At 51.9% G+C, this 18,196-nt stretch overlaps 1 protein-coding gene across 1 annotated transcript in view; it reads left to right on the forward strand.

Moving 5' to 3' along the window:
• Positions 1-1,322: 1,322 nt before the first annotated feature.
• Positions 1,323-18,196, forward strand: part of LOC147020902 (insulin-induced gene 1 protein-like) — a 71,172-nt gene continuing 54,298 nt past the window's right edge. Inside the window, exon 1 of the mRNA XM_085893545.1 lies at positions 1,323-1,557. Coding sequence (XP_085749671.1) covers positions 1,323-1,557 — 235 coding nt within the window. The remainder of the gene's footprint in view (positions 1,558-18,196) is intronic.

Consider the following 18,196-nt stretch of genomic DNA (forward strand, 5'->3'; position numbering starts at 1 on the left):
AGAGATCGGGCTAAAAACGATATATAGCACGATATCTCAAAAAGTTGTGGATGGATTTGGATGAAACTTGGTGGACACGGGTGTGTGACAAGGATGAATAGATTTTATATATATATATATATATATATATATATATATATATATATATATATATATATATATATATCTCAAAATGTGGATGGATTCAGACGAAACTTGGTGGACAAGTTGGGTGTGTTGCAAAGACGAATTGATTCGGTTTTGGTGAAAATCCGAATCCGGATCTGGATACGAGAATTATTAAATTTTTTAAGTGATTCTTCACCATTGAGAGAGAGGGCTGTTCATTCCTGCACCTGTCCTGGACCCAATCAGACTCGTACAGGAGTAAATTTGTAAAGAAAGCACCCATGGGTATCCCCACTCACTGCTGGAGTATCTTGTTGCCAAATGTAAAGAATATTTTTGCCAACGCTCTGTAACACAGCAGGGAAGGGTTTTTAGAATATTTATTGACTCAAGACATTTCAGCTTTTCAGTTTTGATTAATTTGTAAAAAAATTCGAAAAAAAAAATTCCACTTTTGACATTATGGGGTATTTTGTGTTGATAGATGACAAAAAAAAACATCTCAATTTAATTCCTTTAAATTTCAGGTTGTAATACAACATGTGCACAAAGTTGCGGTTCTGAAGATCGCATGCCTCTAAGGCAATGGCACCAAACATACAGTGATCCCCAGACAATTATTTCATTAATATACATGCAGTTCGATCTTTCCTTCATGTCTAATGGTTAAACGGGACAAAGTGCGTTGTGTGGGTCTTATAGTTAGGTCTGATTGTATCTCTTTATTCCTTTTCGCCGCCATGGTACATTCCTCATGTATGCAAGAATGTCCTCGCGGAGACCAAAAGACACGATGAAAAAACCCTCCGTTGCAAGAATACGGAGTCTAAAGGAATATTAGAGCCATACATTAAATCCCAATGCTGTACAGGACGCACACGGCATACTCTTTTCAACCCAAATATGCTACTAATAATTATATCCAATCCTTTCCTTCAATCCACGACACAGATCGGGGCTGGCATCGTGCTCACGCAGCCGCCTGTGAGGATCACCACTGTGATAAATAGCCGCATGCACGATAGCGGACCCGCGCGCAGCCCCGTGATAATTATTACCATTGCACTGTGCGGCGCACGCATGGCACACCTCTTCAATCAGGTCTGCGCGCTGATTACAATGACATCTTACTATCAACCTTTGCTCGCCACCTCGGCCACCAATATCTTCCCGCACCTCCGCCTCGATGCAGCCGCCACCAAGCAGAGGTTCGGATGCACGACCCAGATTGCCCGGGCCGCATGGCATGCCACGGAGCGGGCGGCGCAGCCCTCGACCTCGCCCTCGCCGAGAGCACGGCCCAGGAGTCTGGTGTGGGACGATTCATGCCGCGGTGTTCGGAGCAAGACAATTCCACAGCTCGGCGATGTCTCGCCGGATGCACCAATGAGGCCGCTTCCGGCCATGGGAGCCAGGCAGCGCAGGGCCCAATCAGAATGCACAATTCGGGTGACGACGCATCGCTTTGGGGCGGCGCATCGCCCTGCACCACTGGGCATATAAAGGACGGATCGCGAAGCCGTCCGTCGTCGTCCTCTTCCTCTTTGTCTGGCCATTGATCATTCTCTGCATGCACCTGTTGCTCCGTCAGTCCCGTCTGCCACTCTGCCCACTTGCTGTCGATAGCCGCCTTCGTATAATCCCAACATTCGCTGTCTGGATCCGCCTACTCCATCTGCCTGTCTCTCGACCTTTGACCTCGCGTGCTGACTCCACCTTCTCCACCCACCAACCTGATTCTGACTGCCTCTCGTCGTTGGCACAACCCACTCACCTGGCTCCACCTAAAGTCCTTCCTCACGCCAGACAGTCTTGCCCTTTCTGTGGATTGGTGCACGCATTGCGCCGGCAATGGAGCCAAGCAGGAGACGACGCACCAGCTCTCAAGGAGGGATCGCTCAGGGGAGCATCCCCCAAAACGTACTGGGTAGCGCGTTCGGTCAACCGTGCAAGGTATTACGAGATCGTTAGCATCATCTCCTCACCTTTCTTCTAATTAACTCCTCTTTATCGGGTGTGTGTGTGTGTGTGTGTGTGTGTGTGTGTGTGTGTGTGTGTGTGTGTGTGTGTGTGTGTGTGTGTGTGTGTGTTTGTGTGTGTGTGTGTGTGTGTGTGTGTGCATGTAATGGCGCCAGTCCTAGCTTCAATTTAAGATTGCAGAAGATATATCGGTACAAGTCTGCTCTGTGTCTGCTTTAGTAAGTTGCTCGTTTTGTTGTTGTACCTCACAAATTCCTTCCTGTTCCTGCTTACACACAACAATCAATCCATTCATTGTGCCACATTCTTTTCCCCACCTGCCTGGAATGAATGCTTTTGTAAAAATGTTCTCAGCTCGTTTTTGTCTTTTCTTTCATTGATCCAGCATGGTCTGTATCCTAGCCTAGCTGGGACTTTATTACCAACAATCCGTTCTTTCAGCCGGTAAGTTCCGTTTTAGCTTTTAGCAATGATGGCAGTCGCTCGGCTGCATCTGACCCAGTAAGGTGACCCGGTTCAGACAAGGCGTACCGAGGGCATGTCCCCCGGTAATTAAATCACGTGATTATAATTCGGTTACCGGTCTAGACGGAGGACCCTAGGTCATGTGGTTGAGTGTTTGGCCTTTACAATCGATTAGCAACCCACCGCGTTACGGAGTTATCCGTGTGTGACGGCCTGAGATTCCAGAGAGTCTAGTGGGAACCCGAGATAGTTTCCTTCCCCCCACTCTCTCCCCCCCTTGTCTTCTCACCTCGACCCCTGGTCCACAACAATAGTGTTACGGCTGTGGAAATTCGCAATACACCATAAAGGGTCCTTAGATCAGTTATGATGCAAAGTTTATGTTCAGATAGGTCCCCACCGTTGTTTAAAGAGATTTTCGTGTTCACCGGGCTGCGACTCTTTGAGATAGCCGTTTTTTTTTTTTTATATTGTTATTTTGAACAAACCTCCACGCAAACAACAAGCCGCGTTGAAAACCGTCGAACGCAAAAGGAAACCAAAGGAGTTCCGATGGGCGTGCGGATTTTTCCCGCCTGTTTCTCCGAGGAGTGTGACGGAGGCGGGGTGGGACGGCTCGCCCCCGATTGGTGGACGCGTGGGGTGACGCGGTCGGGGTGAGGGAACGCCCCTTGTCGGGAACCTTCTCGAAGGGAGGCGGAGCCGAAAACGGGGAGGAGCGAAGGGCGGAGCCCCGTTTTACAAAAGGTGAACAGACGCGAGGGTCGGGGGTCTCTTCTCGGTTCATGCTGGCTCATTTGTTCTTGGTCTCGTGGCGCTGGTCACCCCTTGGGCTTCTCTTCTCCCTCCCTTCGTTTGGACTCTTCGTTTTGGGCTTCTCTCTCTCTCTCTCTCTGGTCCTGAAGCCCCTTCTGCCCTTCAGTCTTTTGCTTGTTTGGTCGTGGGTCGTGGAAGCACCAGCAGCAACGCCGGAGAGAGCTCGCTGACCATGCCAGGGGCCCGAGGTCAGGCGCGGATACGCAAGGCCGTGGGGAGTCGACGTCGCGACCTGCTCATCATCGCGCCAAGAGGGCGCGGGCAAGACCCTTCGGTCTCACGGGACCTGTTCGGTCCTCCAGGTCCCGTGCCATAAAGGTCCGCGGACCCTGTCTGCCACCCCCGTCTTTGGGGGTGGCCATTTCTTTGTTTTTGTATGCATGCTGTGGCGCCGTGTCCTGCCAAGTAGAAACTGAGTAAGTAACTGTGCATGTAAATTGATCCTTGCTTATAGTCGGTCGTATTGCTTTTGTTTTCTATTTCTTGCTTGTATATTGCATGACTGCCTTGCTTATGAATACGTGTGCTGTATGAATAAATGTCCTTGTGTGAAATGTATCCCGTTCGTTGCGTCCATTTCCCTTGTGAAAGTGCCATCTTGTATCGTGGAATGAGTAGTGGGTTTTGAATGCCCGGTAAACAGAATCACATCCGTCGAGGTCGGCGATAACACCGCTCGGTTATCACTGTAGCACAGAACAGACCGCTTAAGCAGTTCGTGTCCTAGGCCGACCTGCGGCGAGGTACGATCACCCGGTCGACTACTCGCGCATGTACTTAGGTAGGTCGAATTTGGCGAGCAACCCTATCCTGCGCGGGTGGGCAATTGGCACGATCATGGTGAGGTTAAACCCCCACCCGTGACTAGCTCCTGGCAGTAGTTCCAAGAAGGGTCACGACTGAATTGTCTGTCCGATGGGCGACGCGGCTGCCATTAGAGGTACGCGGCCGCTCGCATGCCGGGCGGACCAGAATTCGTAACACTGGTGTCCGGGAGTGGGATTCAAATCCATCCCGCCTCCAACTAAATTCACGGAACCGGATCAAGGGTGAGTGAAGTGACCCTCCGTGTTCCCCAAATTACGAGCGATATAAAAATTAATTCCACGAAATAAGATGGCTTTTCAAGGCGAACGGGTGCTGGGGGTAGTAGGAATGTGTTATAATGTAGGATCCATGGCCCCGGACGGTTCTTCCTGTTATAACCCCACCACTAATTGTAGTCTTATAGTCGAGACAATGGTAAAGGAATCCATGGAAAACACCCATGAGGAAGACACATCCTTACCCCCAGGGTTGGGAAAAGTGGTGATGCCATCCATCTGGTTTTTTATTATTACAACCACACCACTAAATGTAGCCAGTGGGGGCGGCCAGGGTGGATGACAGGGCAGCAAGTAATGGAGATTATGAAACTATTTGTGGAGAACATGAACGACAAAATGGATGCGAATATGCGAACACTGCAGGGTGAAACACAGAGCATGGGGCTGAATCTCCAGACTGGGCAAAAGGTGGGCATAATGGCGATTGCGGAGAGCGAAACGCGGGCAGTGGAGCTCAAAATGGTGCCGCCACGTGCTGGAGCGAACAAGCTGGGGGGGGAGTGCAACGGCTGTCAGGCCCGCAATGGAGGCAGTTGAGGACAAATTAATTCGGGAGACGCGTTGGGCGAGACTCGAGCAGGTGACAAAGGAAGTGACGGTGACACAGAGAGAAAAAGTAAATGTGGTCACTGCGACGCGTAAGAGACACGTGGAGACGACGGAAATAATAAAAGAAATAACAGGGACACGGGAGGTAGAAACGGTAGAGGAGAGACTTCACGATAAAGACGGGGTGAAAGACAAGCACACACACACGGAGTTAGTGGAGGACGATGAGGGGGGAGGGCTCGGGGAATGTCTCGAGACCCGGTGCGAGCAGCCGGATAGCCTCCTTCAGGAACGGAGGGAGACGCTATGCTCCCTTGAAGATGATCTCGACCAGGTGGGTTCGGTTGTGTCAAGCGATTTAGAGGGGGCGAGTGCTGTAGATGGGTGCACGAGGAGATTGGGGGGTATGGAGGCCCGGAAACCCTTGTGGTGGAACGAATCCCCAGTGTGGTTGAGAGTGTGGTCCCGGTGTGTGTGGTAAAATGCGTGCTTCCCAGCACGCCGTGCGTGAGTGAAGGGGTGTGGGTGACAGAGGCTCCGGGTATGAGTGAAACCCCCTGTGTGAGTGGAACCACGTGTGCAAGAGAAATGGCATGTGTGAGTGAATGGCCGAGTGCAAGAGAGACCGTGTGTGTGAGAGAGCGGTATGCAAGGGAGATGGCGGTCGGCATGTGGGAGCACGCAGCCGCGTCTCCGAGAGCGAGTGTAATGGTGAGGTGTGTGTCTTGTGACACGTGGGAGTTTGAGCGCGTGGAGGGAATGGAGACGACGACGGCGACAGGTGAAGGACAAAGGCTGGGTAGCGGCTGCAGCTGGATTGGGGACCGCGCCGGATTGACCCAGCGGCGAGCGCGAGGTTCGTGCCGTGCTAAGCACGAGGCCGCCGCGTGCGCGCTTGCGGGAGTGAAACCCGGTCCGTAAACGCCAGTGGTGGATGTTGCCGATCCCGCGGACGGACAAAAGGTAGGCTGGACAACGGATTTGGACCGGATGGGTTCTCCACGCGAGCGTGTTTGTGTAAAGTTCCGACGAGCAGAGCACATGTGTTTGCGTGGGGAACCCCTCGAAAGGCGAGACTTGTTTTGAATGCGCAGGGTGACGTCATGGCTGCATGTAGGGTTGGAATCCGGCAGGAGGGGAGATCCCTGCCGGATGGTACAGTCCAAGAGGGACGAGGCACGCGAACAGCTGCCATGACGTCATGGGCAAGGTGCATAGGTTGTGAGTTGCCGCGCTGATGCTGCGCAATGAAAAGGAAAAGGGTTGAGCAAAGCAAGCCTCGCTTCCGGTAAACAAGATTCCCGAGGCAGGGGTGAAAGACTCCCTGTCTCGGGCACAGGATGGAACTAGTTATGGGGAAGGGTTAGCTTAGTTAGACCGGCTTCATGGGGCAGGGGTAAGTCCTCATGGTGCCCGTGGAATGGATTAGTTCGAGGCATTCAGTTTAGATTTAGGATGGGAGATGGGAAATAATATTTGAGGACAGTGACAGACATTGAGTGTGTAGAGGGGACGTAGCTTAGCTAAGTAGTGTTAAAAGGAACGTGCTGTAGTGTAAGGGACGACGTGGGAGCACGAGGTAGTTAGGGGAAGTAGTGAGCAGGAAGGCAGAATTCAGCGGTGTGTGTTGAAGAGTTGTGCAGTGGAGACATGTTGAGTGAGTGAGGCCAGCGGGTCTGAGTGTATGGAGTGATTGCGGAATGCATGGTGCAATGAGTGATTTGGGGGAGGAGTGACTCCCGCCCAAGGGACCCCGGGGTCAGAGTAATGTGAGTTAGGGGGTTTGTCAAATTGACAAAAATGGAGGGCGTTTTGTTGTTGGTGGGAAAGTAGGCTCGATACCGCTTGGAGGGGTGCAGGAGCCCTGTTGACGGGCTGGGAGCGTGGCTACGAATGGTATCGCTGAGTGGGTACCCCGGGCACTGGGCTAGTCGGCCACGGTAGGCCAAGGGCCCATGGGGGGCCGGGATAGTGTAGTGGGCACGGGTGCGCCCGCATGATGCGGGGGCCCGGGGCGCCATACAGTGGGGAGAACAAGTATTTGATACACTGCCGATTTTGCAGGTTTTCCCACTTACAAAGCACATAGAGGTCTGTAATTTTATCATCGGTACACTTCAACTGTGAAAAACGGAATCTAAAACAAAAATCCTGAAAATCACATTGTATGATTTTTAAATAATTAATTTGCATTTTATTGCATGAAATAAGTGTTTGAGCTCCTACCAACCAGTAAGAATTCTGGCTCTCACAGACCTGTTAGTTTTGTCTTTAAGAAGCCCTCCCATTCTCCACTCATTAGCTGTATTAACTGCACCTGTTTGAACTTGTTATCTGCATAAAAGACAGCTGTCCACACTCAATCAATCAGACTCCAACCTCACCAAAATGGGTAACACCAGAGAGCTGTCTAAGGACATCAGGGACAAAATTGTGGACTTGCACAAGGCTGGGATGGGCTACAGGACAATAGGCAAGCAGCTTGGTGAGAAGGCAACAACTGTTGGCGCAATTATTAGAAAATGGAAGAAGTTCGAGATAACAGTCAATCTCCTTCGGACTGGGGCTCCATGCAAGATCTCACCTCGTGGAGCCTCAATGATCATGAGAAAGGTGAGGGATCAGCCCAGAACGACATGGCAGGACCTGGTCAATGACCTGAAGAGAGCTGGGACCACAGTATCAAAGAAAACCAGAAGTAACACACTACGCCGTCATGGATTAAAATCCTGCAGCGCACGCAAGGTCCCTCTGCTCAAGCCAGCGCATGTCCAGGCCCGTCTGAGGTTTGCCAATGACCATCTGGATTATCCAGAGGAGGAATGGGAGAAGGTCATGTGGTCTGATGAGACCAAAATAGAGCTTTTTGGTTTAAACTCCACTCGCCGTGTTTGGAAGAAGAAGAAGGATGAGTACAACCCCAAGAACACCATCCCAACCGTGAAGCATGGAGGTGAAAACATCATTCTTTGGGGATGCTTTTCTGCAAAGGGGACAGGATGACTGCACCGTATTGAGGGGAGGATGGATGGGGCCATGTATCGCGAGATCTTGGCCAACAACCTCCTTCGCTCAGCATGAGCATTGAAGATGGGGCGTGGCTGGGTCTTCCAACATGACAACGACCCGAAACACACAGGGCAACTAAGGAGTGGCTCCGTAAGAAGCATCTCAAGGTCCTGGAGTGGCCGAGCCAGTCTCCAGACCTGAACCCAATAGAAAATCTTTGGAGGGAGCTGAAAGTCTGTGTTGCCCAGCGACAGCCCCGAAACCTGAAGGATCTGGAGAAGATCTGTGTGGAGGAGTGGGCCAAAATCCTTGCTGCAGTCTGTGCAAACCTGGTTAAGAACTATAGGAAACGTCTGATCTCTGTAATTGCAAACAAAGGCTTCTGTACCAAATATTAAGTTCTGTTTTTCTGATGTATCAAATACTTATTTCATGCAATAAAATGCAAATTAATTATTTTTCAATCATACAATGTGATTTTCAGGATTTTTGTTTTAGATTCCATCCTTCACAGTTGAAGTGTACCTCTGATAAAAATTACAGACCTCAACGTGCTTTGTAAGTGGGAAAACCTGCAAAATCGGCAGTGTATCAAATACTTGTTCTCCCCACTGTATGCCACGGGGGCAGTATACTGGGCACGGGCGACCCTCGGAAAGGGACCCGGGGCGCCAACACGCCACGTGGGCATCGGAGGGGGGGTTGCAGAGAGGGCATTCCCGGTGTTGAGGGAGCTGGTAGGCTCGGAGGAAGTGTAGTGCCCGGGGGTGCCATTGTCACAGAATCGGCAGAGGGTAGTTCCTGCCAAGGGAGCCACGCGTCCCAGCCATGAGACCGTGTGAGGGCACGGGAGGAAAATTGGAGGGCGAGGCCCGAAATTGTGACACCAACACAGGCGACGGGAATCTTGGTTGTTAGAACCGATAGTTTAAGCGAGAGGCGTTTGTTGAAAGCCCCGGGGTAGTTAAAGTAATAATGGTTAGGGTAGATAGGAAGTGTAACCCTCCGCACCATCCATCCCTTCGCTCTCGTTGTGGGCTGCTGGACCCACTTTGGGTTAGATCGCTGAAGTCTGAGGAGGCCATTCTGAGGCTTGAATTGGGCCTCGACACAGGACACTAGCTCTCCCTCATTCCCCTCCAGGAAGGGAACGTAGGGGTTGGGAGTAGGCTAGGAGACGATAGGTTAGCCGAACAAGGACGATAAAGGGGGTTTGGAGACTAATTATCGTGGGGGAAGTAAAAATAAAAATAAAAACAAAAAAATTAGTTTGGGCTAAATTGGTTTTTACAAATTAAGGGAGTGGGTATGAACAGAGACAGGCAAAGGCGATAGGTTGGGAGGGAGACAGTAGGTAGGTCCGAGCCCACCTTCAGAGTGGCCAGCACCACTGCACTCCCTCCGCCAGCCTCCATCTCAAGGCAAGGTGCCAGGCAAGATCGTCTGCTCAAGGCAAGATCGTCTGCTGGTGTTTGCTGCAAGGCCTGTGCCAGCCGGATCGTCGACTGGTGTTTACTGCAAGGCCTGTGCCGGTCATTTCATCTGCCGGCTGTGTTTGCGACAGCGGCCTTGTCATGCCATGCCTTGCCTGTTCACCTTTGCCATCCATACCTACTGCCCATGTCCACCAACCCCTGTTTTGCATTCCCCCCCCCCTTGTTCATTACCATGTGCGCCAAGATCCTAGCGCAAATTGCAGGGACTGCCGTGTAGGCAGCTGCAACACGGGACTGCACCGGCAGCCCGTGCATCGTTTGTTTGTTCACTGCATTCATTTTAAGAAGGGGGGAGGCCAGAGACTGTGTGCTTAAGCAGCCTGGCCCCCTGCTTGTGACTGTTGTTTTTCTTGCAGAGTCCATCGATCCTGGGCGATGGTTTAGTGTAAGATTTGTAAGGTTAAGATGTACTTGTAAATGTGTTTTGCGCCCCAGGCATGAAAGTCTTAGCGCCGGCAATTTATTTAAGTCTTCTGTATGGTTTGTGTTATGAGTTATGAGTTGTGTTATGAGTGGGTTTGTTTAGTTAGTTACTCAGCCCGTAGGTTATTTATTTTGGGGACACGAATACCATGAATGTCACATTCAGGGATTCGAAGGTAAAACGTACTAGGGGAGTACTTACACATGATGGCACACGAAAATTCGACGACTCGGGACGAGTCTGTAAAAAGGGGAGGAGGTAGTGTTACGGCTGTGGAAATTCGCAATACACCATAAAGGGTCCTTAGATCAGTTATGACGATAAGTAATTGTGTAGTTAGATTTCCCCACCGTTGCTTGAGGGAATTTCCATGTTCGCAGGGCTGTGATCCTTTGAGTTAGCCCTTTTTCTTTTCTCTATCATTATTTTGGAACAAACAACGCACCCCAGCAACCAAATCGCCACCACCACCTTCACCTCTTTACCTCCACAACTCGATCCCACAAGCATCACTTCACCGCCATTCTCAAACGACGCCCGCCAACAACCAAACTCCCACCACCTCCGCCTTTCTACCACACGTTGTGCCATGGGCTATGAATGCGTTCCTTTCACCTCAAAAAGCGGATCAGGAATGCTTCACGCCCCCTTCTCATCCGCCCAATGGCTGAGCATCTGGTGGCATAGCCCCGCCTCCGAACCCGCTGTGATCCAGAAATTTACAGACGCCCCTCCCCCGGGCTATATAAGCGCGAGCTCGCGGAAGAAAAAAAGGTGCAGTAAGTCAGGAGAGAACCAACGGGGAGCAGTGGAGTGGCAGGTGCAGTACGCCGGCAGAGAAGTCAAGAACCAAGTGGAAGCAGTGGAGTGGCAGCATCAGTGTCGGTGGGGCAGTCAAGTCAGTAATGTTGGCGGGGCAGTCGATTCGGGAGACGGAGCTCGAAGCCGACGGCAAAGGCAGATGAGGAGCGCCGGAGAGCGCTCACCGACCACGCCAGGGCACCAAGCCAGGCGCAGCTACGCTGACATCGCAGCTTGCCCGCCATCGCGCCACGAGGGCGGGGTAGGACCCTTCGGTCTCGTGGACCTGGCCGCTCATCCAAGTTCCACGCGCATTAGGCCCATTAGGCCCAACAAATCGCCCAGTCTGACTCCCTTGTCTATGAGGGGGTCTTTTCTTGTGTTTTCTTTGAATGCATGTTGTGGCGCCGTGTCTTGCAAAGTAGAAACTGTTTAAGTGCATGTAAATAAACATTGCTTTATTCGGTTGTAACTCTTGCTTGTAAGTTGCATTCTTACTGTATGGCTGTGAATACGTGCTTGCCTTGTCTGAGTGCGTAATAAATGTGCTTGTCGAACTGTTCCCCGTTTCGTTGCGTCCTTTCCTTTGTTTGAAAGTTCCATCTTGCATCACGGAAGGAATTGGTGGAGGGTGTAAGCACCCGGCAAATAATCACGTCCCTCGGGGCCGGCGATAACACCACTCGGTTATCACTTAAGCACGGAACGGACCGCTTAAGCGGTTCGTGTCCTAGGCCGGCCAGCGGCGAGGTACGATCGCCCGGTTAACTACCCGCGCAGGTACTTAGGTAGGTCGAGTTTGGCGAACAACCCTATCCTGTGCGGGTGGCCGATTGGCACGATTGTGGTGGGGTCGAATGAGCCATCTGTGACTAGCTCCTGGCAATAGTTCCAAGGAGGGTCACGACTGAATTGTCTGTTCTGGTGGGCGACGCGGTCGCGATTTGAGTTACGTGGCCGATCGCACGCCGGGCGGACCGAAATTTGTAACAATACATATAATATACATATATATATATATATATATACATATATATATATATATATATATATATATATATATATATATATATATATATATATATATTGTCACGGATTCGCGCCCGCCGGCGTGTTGACGGCCACGTAACTCGAATCGCGACACGTCGCCCACCGGACGGACAATCCAGTCGTGACCCTCTCGGACTAACGCCGGGAACCAGTCACGGGTGGACCTTTCGGTCTCACCGCGATCGAGCCAATCGGCCCCCGCGTGGGATAGGGTTGCTCGCCAAATTCGACCTACCTAAGTACCCACACGGAGGGTAGACCGGGCGATCGCACCTCGCCGCAGGTCGACTTCGGACACGGGCCACTTAAGCGACCCGTTCCGTACTATCGGGATAACCGAGCGGTGTTATCGTCGGCCTCGACGGTTCGATTAATTATCGGGCGTATTCAGCCCACTACCAACCCTTTACGTGAAGCAAGATGAGGATTCAATGAAAGAAATGACGAAGCGAAGCGGGAAAGCAGTTCAACATAAAGCACATTTATTCGCGATGAACGGAAAGCACACATATACAATTCCACCAAAAGCACATAGAAGGAAAAGAAACACTGCAATTTTACACAAAAAGCAAATGTAAAAGCGAAGACACAATGCAGAGCTATCCGACTACCGAGCACACGGCAACACTTATACAATTCTACTTCACAGACGGCGCCGACAACACATACCCAAAGCAAAAGAAAAGAGAACCACCCTCCAGGATGAGGGGGTAGGCGGGCCTGGGGCCGAGACCGTGTCGGGCCTACCCGTCTGGTGATGAGACGCGGAGCGGCGGTGGTGCCTCAACTCCGTGGGCCTCGCGGACAGTGTCTGGTAGGGGGTGGGAAGGGGGCCCCCTTGGTCGCACTATCTCAGCGCGGGGGGAAACAGGAGGGGGTTGCTGATGCTCGGGGAAAGGAGGATTTGTACTCTGTCTCGGGTCCAGCGACGAGCGTCTCCACCTCGACCAGGTCGCGCCGTCGGCCTCCCTGGTGTGCAGCTCCCGGCACCGACGCGAGCACCCCCTCGTCTGCCTTCGCCGCCGCCGCCTCTCCACAGCTCCGTCCTCTTCGCTCCGACTCCAACTCCGAACTCTTCCTCCTGCGAACTCCTTCCAACGCACACACGACGACCTTTTCTGACGAACGCAGCCGCTTATATAAGCCCCGTGGCTTCGCCTTTGACCCCCTGCCTTCGACCTTTCACCTCGCTCCCCATTGGCCCGAGAAAAAGTGGGCGTGAATGCATTTTGATCCATGAATTTGCATATAGCGACCGCCCTCCAACGCCCTGGAGGCGGGGCCAAATCGCCCCTCGCTCACCGATTGGACGGAACAAAAGTGGGCGTGAGTCGTTTTTGATCCGTTTTTGGAGCGGAAAATCCGTGGTTTTGTACACGCTGTTCGGCGCGCGCCCTGCACGAGTCCAATACCGGTACCCACAAGCGGCGCAAGAACGGTGGCGATCCGACGGTTGCGAGGTGTGACGGGAAAGGTCGTGGCTGTTGTGGTGAAGCGGCGTTGTGGTGTGTGGTTGATGTTGTGACGACTGTTGAGACGTGGTTGGTGGTGGTAATCATGGCGGTTGGTCCAAAATAAAGATAGCAAAAGAAAATCCCTCTCGATCTTAAATATCTCGTGTTCAGATCTAAAATAAAATCTTTTATCCCCTCTCGTGTTCAGTTGTCTTACCCTTCCTCCCGCCCGTGGTTTACTGAAGCTTGTGGCGAGGCAGTTGTCCTGAAACAACTTGCCTTTGCCTCATGGAAAGCAAACCCAACTGAGGGCAATCTCAGTTCTTTCCACAAAGCTCGGAACAAGTGTGTAGCTACCCTCAGGAGAGCCAGAAAACAACATCTTTCTCATCTCAAGTCTGAACTCTCAAACCTCTCTCCCTCCTCAAAATCCTGGTGGCATTTAATCAAATCTGTTTCTGGTGTATGTTCCCCCTCCATCCCCTCCCTTACCTCAAATGGCCGCACTGCTGATTCCACACGTGATAAAGCTGAATGTCTAAACTCGGTGTTTGCAGCTAAATCTTGTGTCCCAAACCCATCACTATCTCTACCCACTTTACCCAGTCGCACCCAACTGTCCCTGGACTCTGTATCCTTTTCTCCTGACAAGGTGGAGAGCTTGCTTTCAAACCTCGAGTCAGATTCTGCAACCGGTCCAGACGGCATCAGCCCACGTGTCCTCAAAGCCTGCTCTTCTGCTCTTGCTCACCCTCTCTCTGTTCTATTCACCCTCTCATTTTCCCAAGGTCATCTGCCATCTGCTTGGAAATCTGCTAACATCACTGCCCTGCATAAAAAGGTGCAAAAACAGATCCCTGTAACTATAGACCAATCAGCCTTCTCCCAATCATCAGCAAGGTTATGGAATCCATCATCGCTTCAGACATGAAATCCTTCCTCTTCTCCAATGGCTTGATTTCCAATCATCAATTTGGTTTCAGACCAGGTCACTCTACCCTAGATATGCTGCTACTGCTCTCCCATCAATGGATGGAGGTCCTCAATGCCAGACAGGAAATCCGAGCCGTATCCCTGGACATATCACGTGCTTTTGACACAGTCTGGCACCCTGCCCTACTCACCAAACTCTCTTCCCATGGTATTCAAGGCCATCTCCACTCATGGCTCGCAGACTTCCTCTCCTGTCGCAGTCAACGTGTGGCCCTAAATGGAGTTCTTTCATCCCCTCTTCCTGTGCAGGCTGGAGTTCCTCAAGGTAGCGTTCTGGGCCCTGTTCTTTTTCTGGTTTTCATCAATGATCTCTCGGACTCTCTGGAAAATCCTCTATTTCTCTTTGCCGATGACTCCACCCTCTGCCGTACCATCTGTCATCCCTCAGACCGGCAAGCAGCAGCTTCTTCGCTCACTGCAGATCTGGATAAAATCACAAACTGGTCCAACACGTGGAACATGTCTTTCAATCCAGACAAATCTCACACTCTCACTATGTCTCTTCGAAAGGACCGTTTACAAAACCCCCCATCCACTTTCTCAACAATCCTCTGGAAGAAGTCTTTTCTTTCAAGCTTCTGGGTCTCACTATCTGCCATGACCTTTCCTGGGAAAGTCACATTTCCAACCTTGCCTCAAAAGCCAGTCGCCGACTGGGAATCCTCCGTCGTGCAAAGTCCTTCCTCGGCCCTCTTGAGCTCCTGACCACTTACAAAGCTTTTGTCCGTAGCCTGATGGAGTACTGCTCTCCCCTCTGGGCTGGTGCTCCTGCCTCCCACCTTTCTCGACTTCACGCTGTCGAAACCAGGGCTTTTAAGATCATTGGCATCTCCCGCAATGAAGCTGAGTCTTTGGGCCTCTCACTCAATCACCGCAGGTTGGTCGGTGGTCTTTCTGTCTTCTACCGACTCCTCTCCAGCCTTGCCCCCCTGCTCTCTCTGTGATTTGTCCCAACCACATTTCCACAGGGCGCTCAAGGTCCGCCAACAACCCCCTTCTGGTAAAACTACCAAAATCACGAATCACTGCTCATCTTCACTCTTTCATTCCTCTTTTTTCCCGCCTTTGGAATAAACTTCCTCACTCTATTCTTTCCCATTCTTCCCTCCAGGCTTTCAAAACAGCTGTTCACCACCACCTCTTATCTTCCCCCATCCAAATCCTCGATCTTTTCTACCCCCGATAATCCACCCAAGCCCACTTCCTTCAATTCTCCTGCTTTCCTTCCTGAAAGTCCCTTTAATGTCCATCTTCCCCTCGCCATGTTCCCCGTCCCATCCCCATCCCTCTCCCTTCCACAGTTCACCTGTGTCTGTTCCCCAATGTTTTGTCCCTTCCACTCCCGCCCCTCTTGTCTCATGCCTCCTTGCTGTGAGTTGTGTGTTAGCTCTCATACGAGCCTCGACCAAGGTATACAAAAAAAAAAAAAAAAAAAAAAAAAAAAAAAAAAAACGGCTATCCTGAAGAGTCGCAGCACGCATGAATGACATTTATTCCCTCTAGACAACGGGTTTGGGCCTAACTACACATATACTTACCGAGATATCTCACCTAAGGGACCTGAATGGTGGTTTGCGAATTTGGTCAACCACAACACTACCCCTCCCCTTTTTACAGACTCGTCCCGAGTCGTCAAATTTTCGTGTGCCATCATGTGTAGTTTTCCCCTAGTACATTTTACCTACGGATCCCTGAGTGCGACATTCATGGTATTCGTGTCCCCAAAATAAATAACCTGAGGGCTGCGTAACTACCTAAACAAACTCACTCACACGGACGACTTAAATAAAATTGCCGGCGCTAGGACAGACATGCCGGGGGCGCACTCATATTTACAGTACATCTTAACCTTAACTTACAAATTTTATACTAAACCATGGCCCAGGATCAATGAACTCTGCAAAAGAAAAGCAGTTAGCAGGGAGCCAGGCTGCTCGCATGCAGTCTCTGGCTCAAAACAATGCAGGTGACAAGGAACGTGGCTGGCTGCTCACACGCAGTCCAAGGCCTTCCCTTTTGAACTGAACGCAGTGAACCACAACGGTGCATGGGCTGCACAAACGTAGTCTTCGTGCCAGCTCAAGTGGCACACGCAATGAACACAACGAATGGATGGATGAATGGATGGACGCAAAACACGGTGCACGGGTTGCACAAACGCGGTCTCCGTGCCAGCTCAAGTGGCACACGCAATGAGCACAACGAATGGATGGATGGACACAAACACGGTGCACGGGCCGCCACTGCAGGCCCGTGTTGTAGCTGCCAACAGGGCAGTTCTCGCAGCTTGCAAACTGTTGTCTTGCGGATCCTGGCGCACATGGAAATGAACAGGGGGGGGCAAAGCAAAATTGAACGGGGCTGGTGAACGTGGGCAGTGGGCATGGCATGGCAAAGGCAGCAGGCAAACACAGCCCGCAGAAGAAGGCCGCTGCAGGCAAACACAGCCGGCAGATGAACTGGCCGGCACAGGCCTTGAAGAAAAACAGCCAGCAGATGAACTGGCCGGCACAGGCCTTGACGCAAAACACGGCCAGCCGATGGCACAGGCCTTGCAGCACAGCAGCTGCAGACGATCCAGCCGGCACAGACCTTGCAGCAAAACAACAGCTGCCGATGAAGTTGGCCGGCACAGGCCTTGAAGAAAAATAGCCAGCCGGCTGAAGTGGCCGGCACAGGCCTTGAAGCAAAACACGGCCAGCCGATGAAGTGGCCAGCCTTTGCCGTTCAGTGGAGGTTGGTGGAGGGAGTGCGGTGGTGCTGGCCACTCGGAAGGCGGGCTCGGACCTACCTACCTGTCTCCCTCCCAACCTATCGCCTTTGCCTGTCACTGTACATACCCACTCCCTTAATTTGTCAAACCCCAATTTAGCCCCAACTTATTTTTTTTGTTGTTTTTATGTTTACTTCCCCACTATAAATCGTCCCCTAACCCCCTTTATCGTCCTTGTTCGGCTAACCTATCCTGTCACCTAGCCTAATTCCCAACCCCTACGTTCCCTTCCCGGAGGGGAATAAGGGAGAGCTAGCGTCCTGTGTCGAGGCCCAACGAAGCCTCAGAATGGCCTCCCCAGAGTTCGGCGATCTAACCCAAAGTGGGTCCAGCGGCCCACAACGAGAGCGAGGGGATGGATGGTGCGGAGGGGTACATCTCCTAATCTACCCTAACCATTTAACTGTTAAACTACCCCGGGGCTTTCAACAAGCGCCTCTCGCTTAAACTATTGGTTCTAACAACCCAGATTCCCGTCGCCTGTGTTGGTGTCCTCACAATTTCGGGCCTCGCCCCCCCAATTTTCTCTCCGTGCCCTCACACGGTCTCCTGGCTAGGACACGTGGCTCCCTTTGGCAGGCACGACCCTCTGCCGAATCTCCCGCTATGGCACCCCCGGGCACTACACTGCCTCCGAGCCTACCAGCTCCCTAACACCGGGGAGTGCCCCCCATGGCACCTCCCCTGAAACGCACACGTGGCAGACTGGCTTCCCGGGCCCCTTTCCGAGGGTCACCCGTGCCCACAACACTGCCCACGCGGCTAATGGCGCCCCGGGCCCCCGCACCAAGCAGGCGCACCCGTGCCCACTACTCTATCCCGGCCCCCCATGGGCCCATGGCCTACCGCGGCCGACTAGCCTGGTGCCCGGGGTACCCACTCAGCGATACTCACCTTTCGCAGCCACGCTCCCAAGCCCGTCAACAGGGCTCCTGCACCCCTCCAAATGGGTTTCGAGCCTACATTCCCACCAACAACAAAACGACCTCCATTTTTCAATTTGACTAACCCAGCTAACTCACTTTACTCTGACCCCGGGGTCCCTTGGGCGGGAGTCACTCCTCCCCCCAATCACTCATCGCACCATGCATTCCCCATTCGCTCCATACACACAGACCCGCTGGCTTCACTCACTCATCATGTACTCACCTCACAACTCTTCAACACACACA

Source organism: Eptatretus burgeri, chromosome 8 (assembly GCF_056783735.1).
Source record: "Eptatretus burgeri isolate ZD-2024b chromosome 8, Ebu_testis_v1, whole genome shotgun sequence".
Taxonomy (NCBI): Eukaryota; Metazoa; Chordata; class Myxini; order Myxiniformes; family Myxinidae; genus Eptatretus; species Eptatretus burgeri.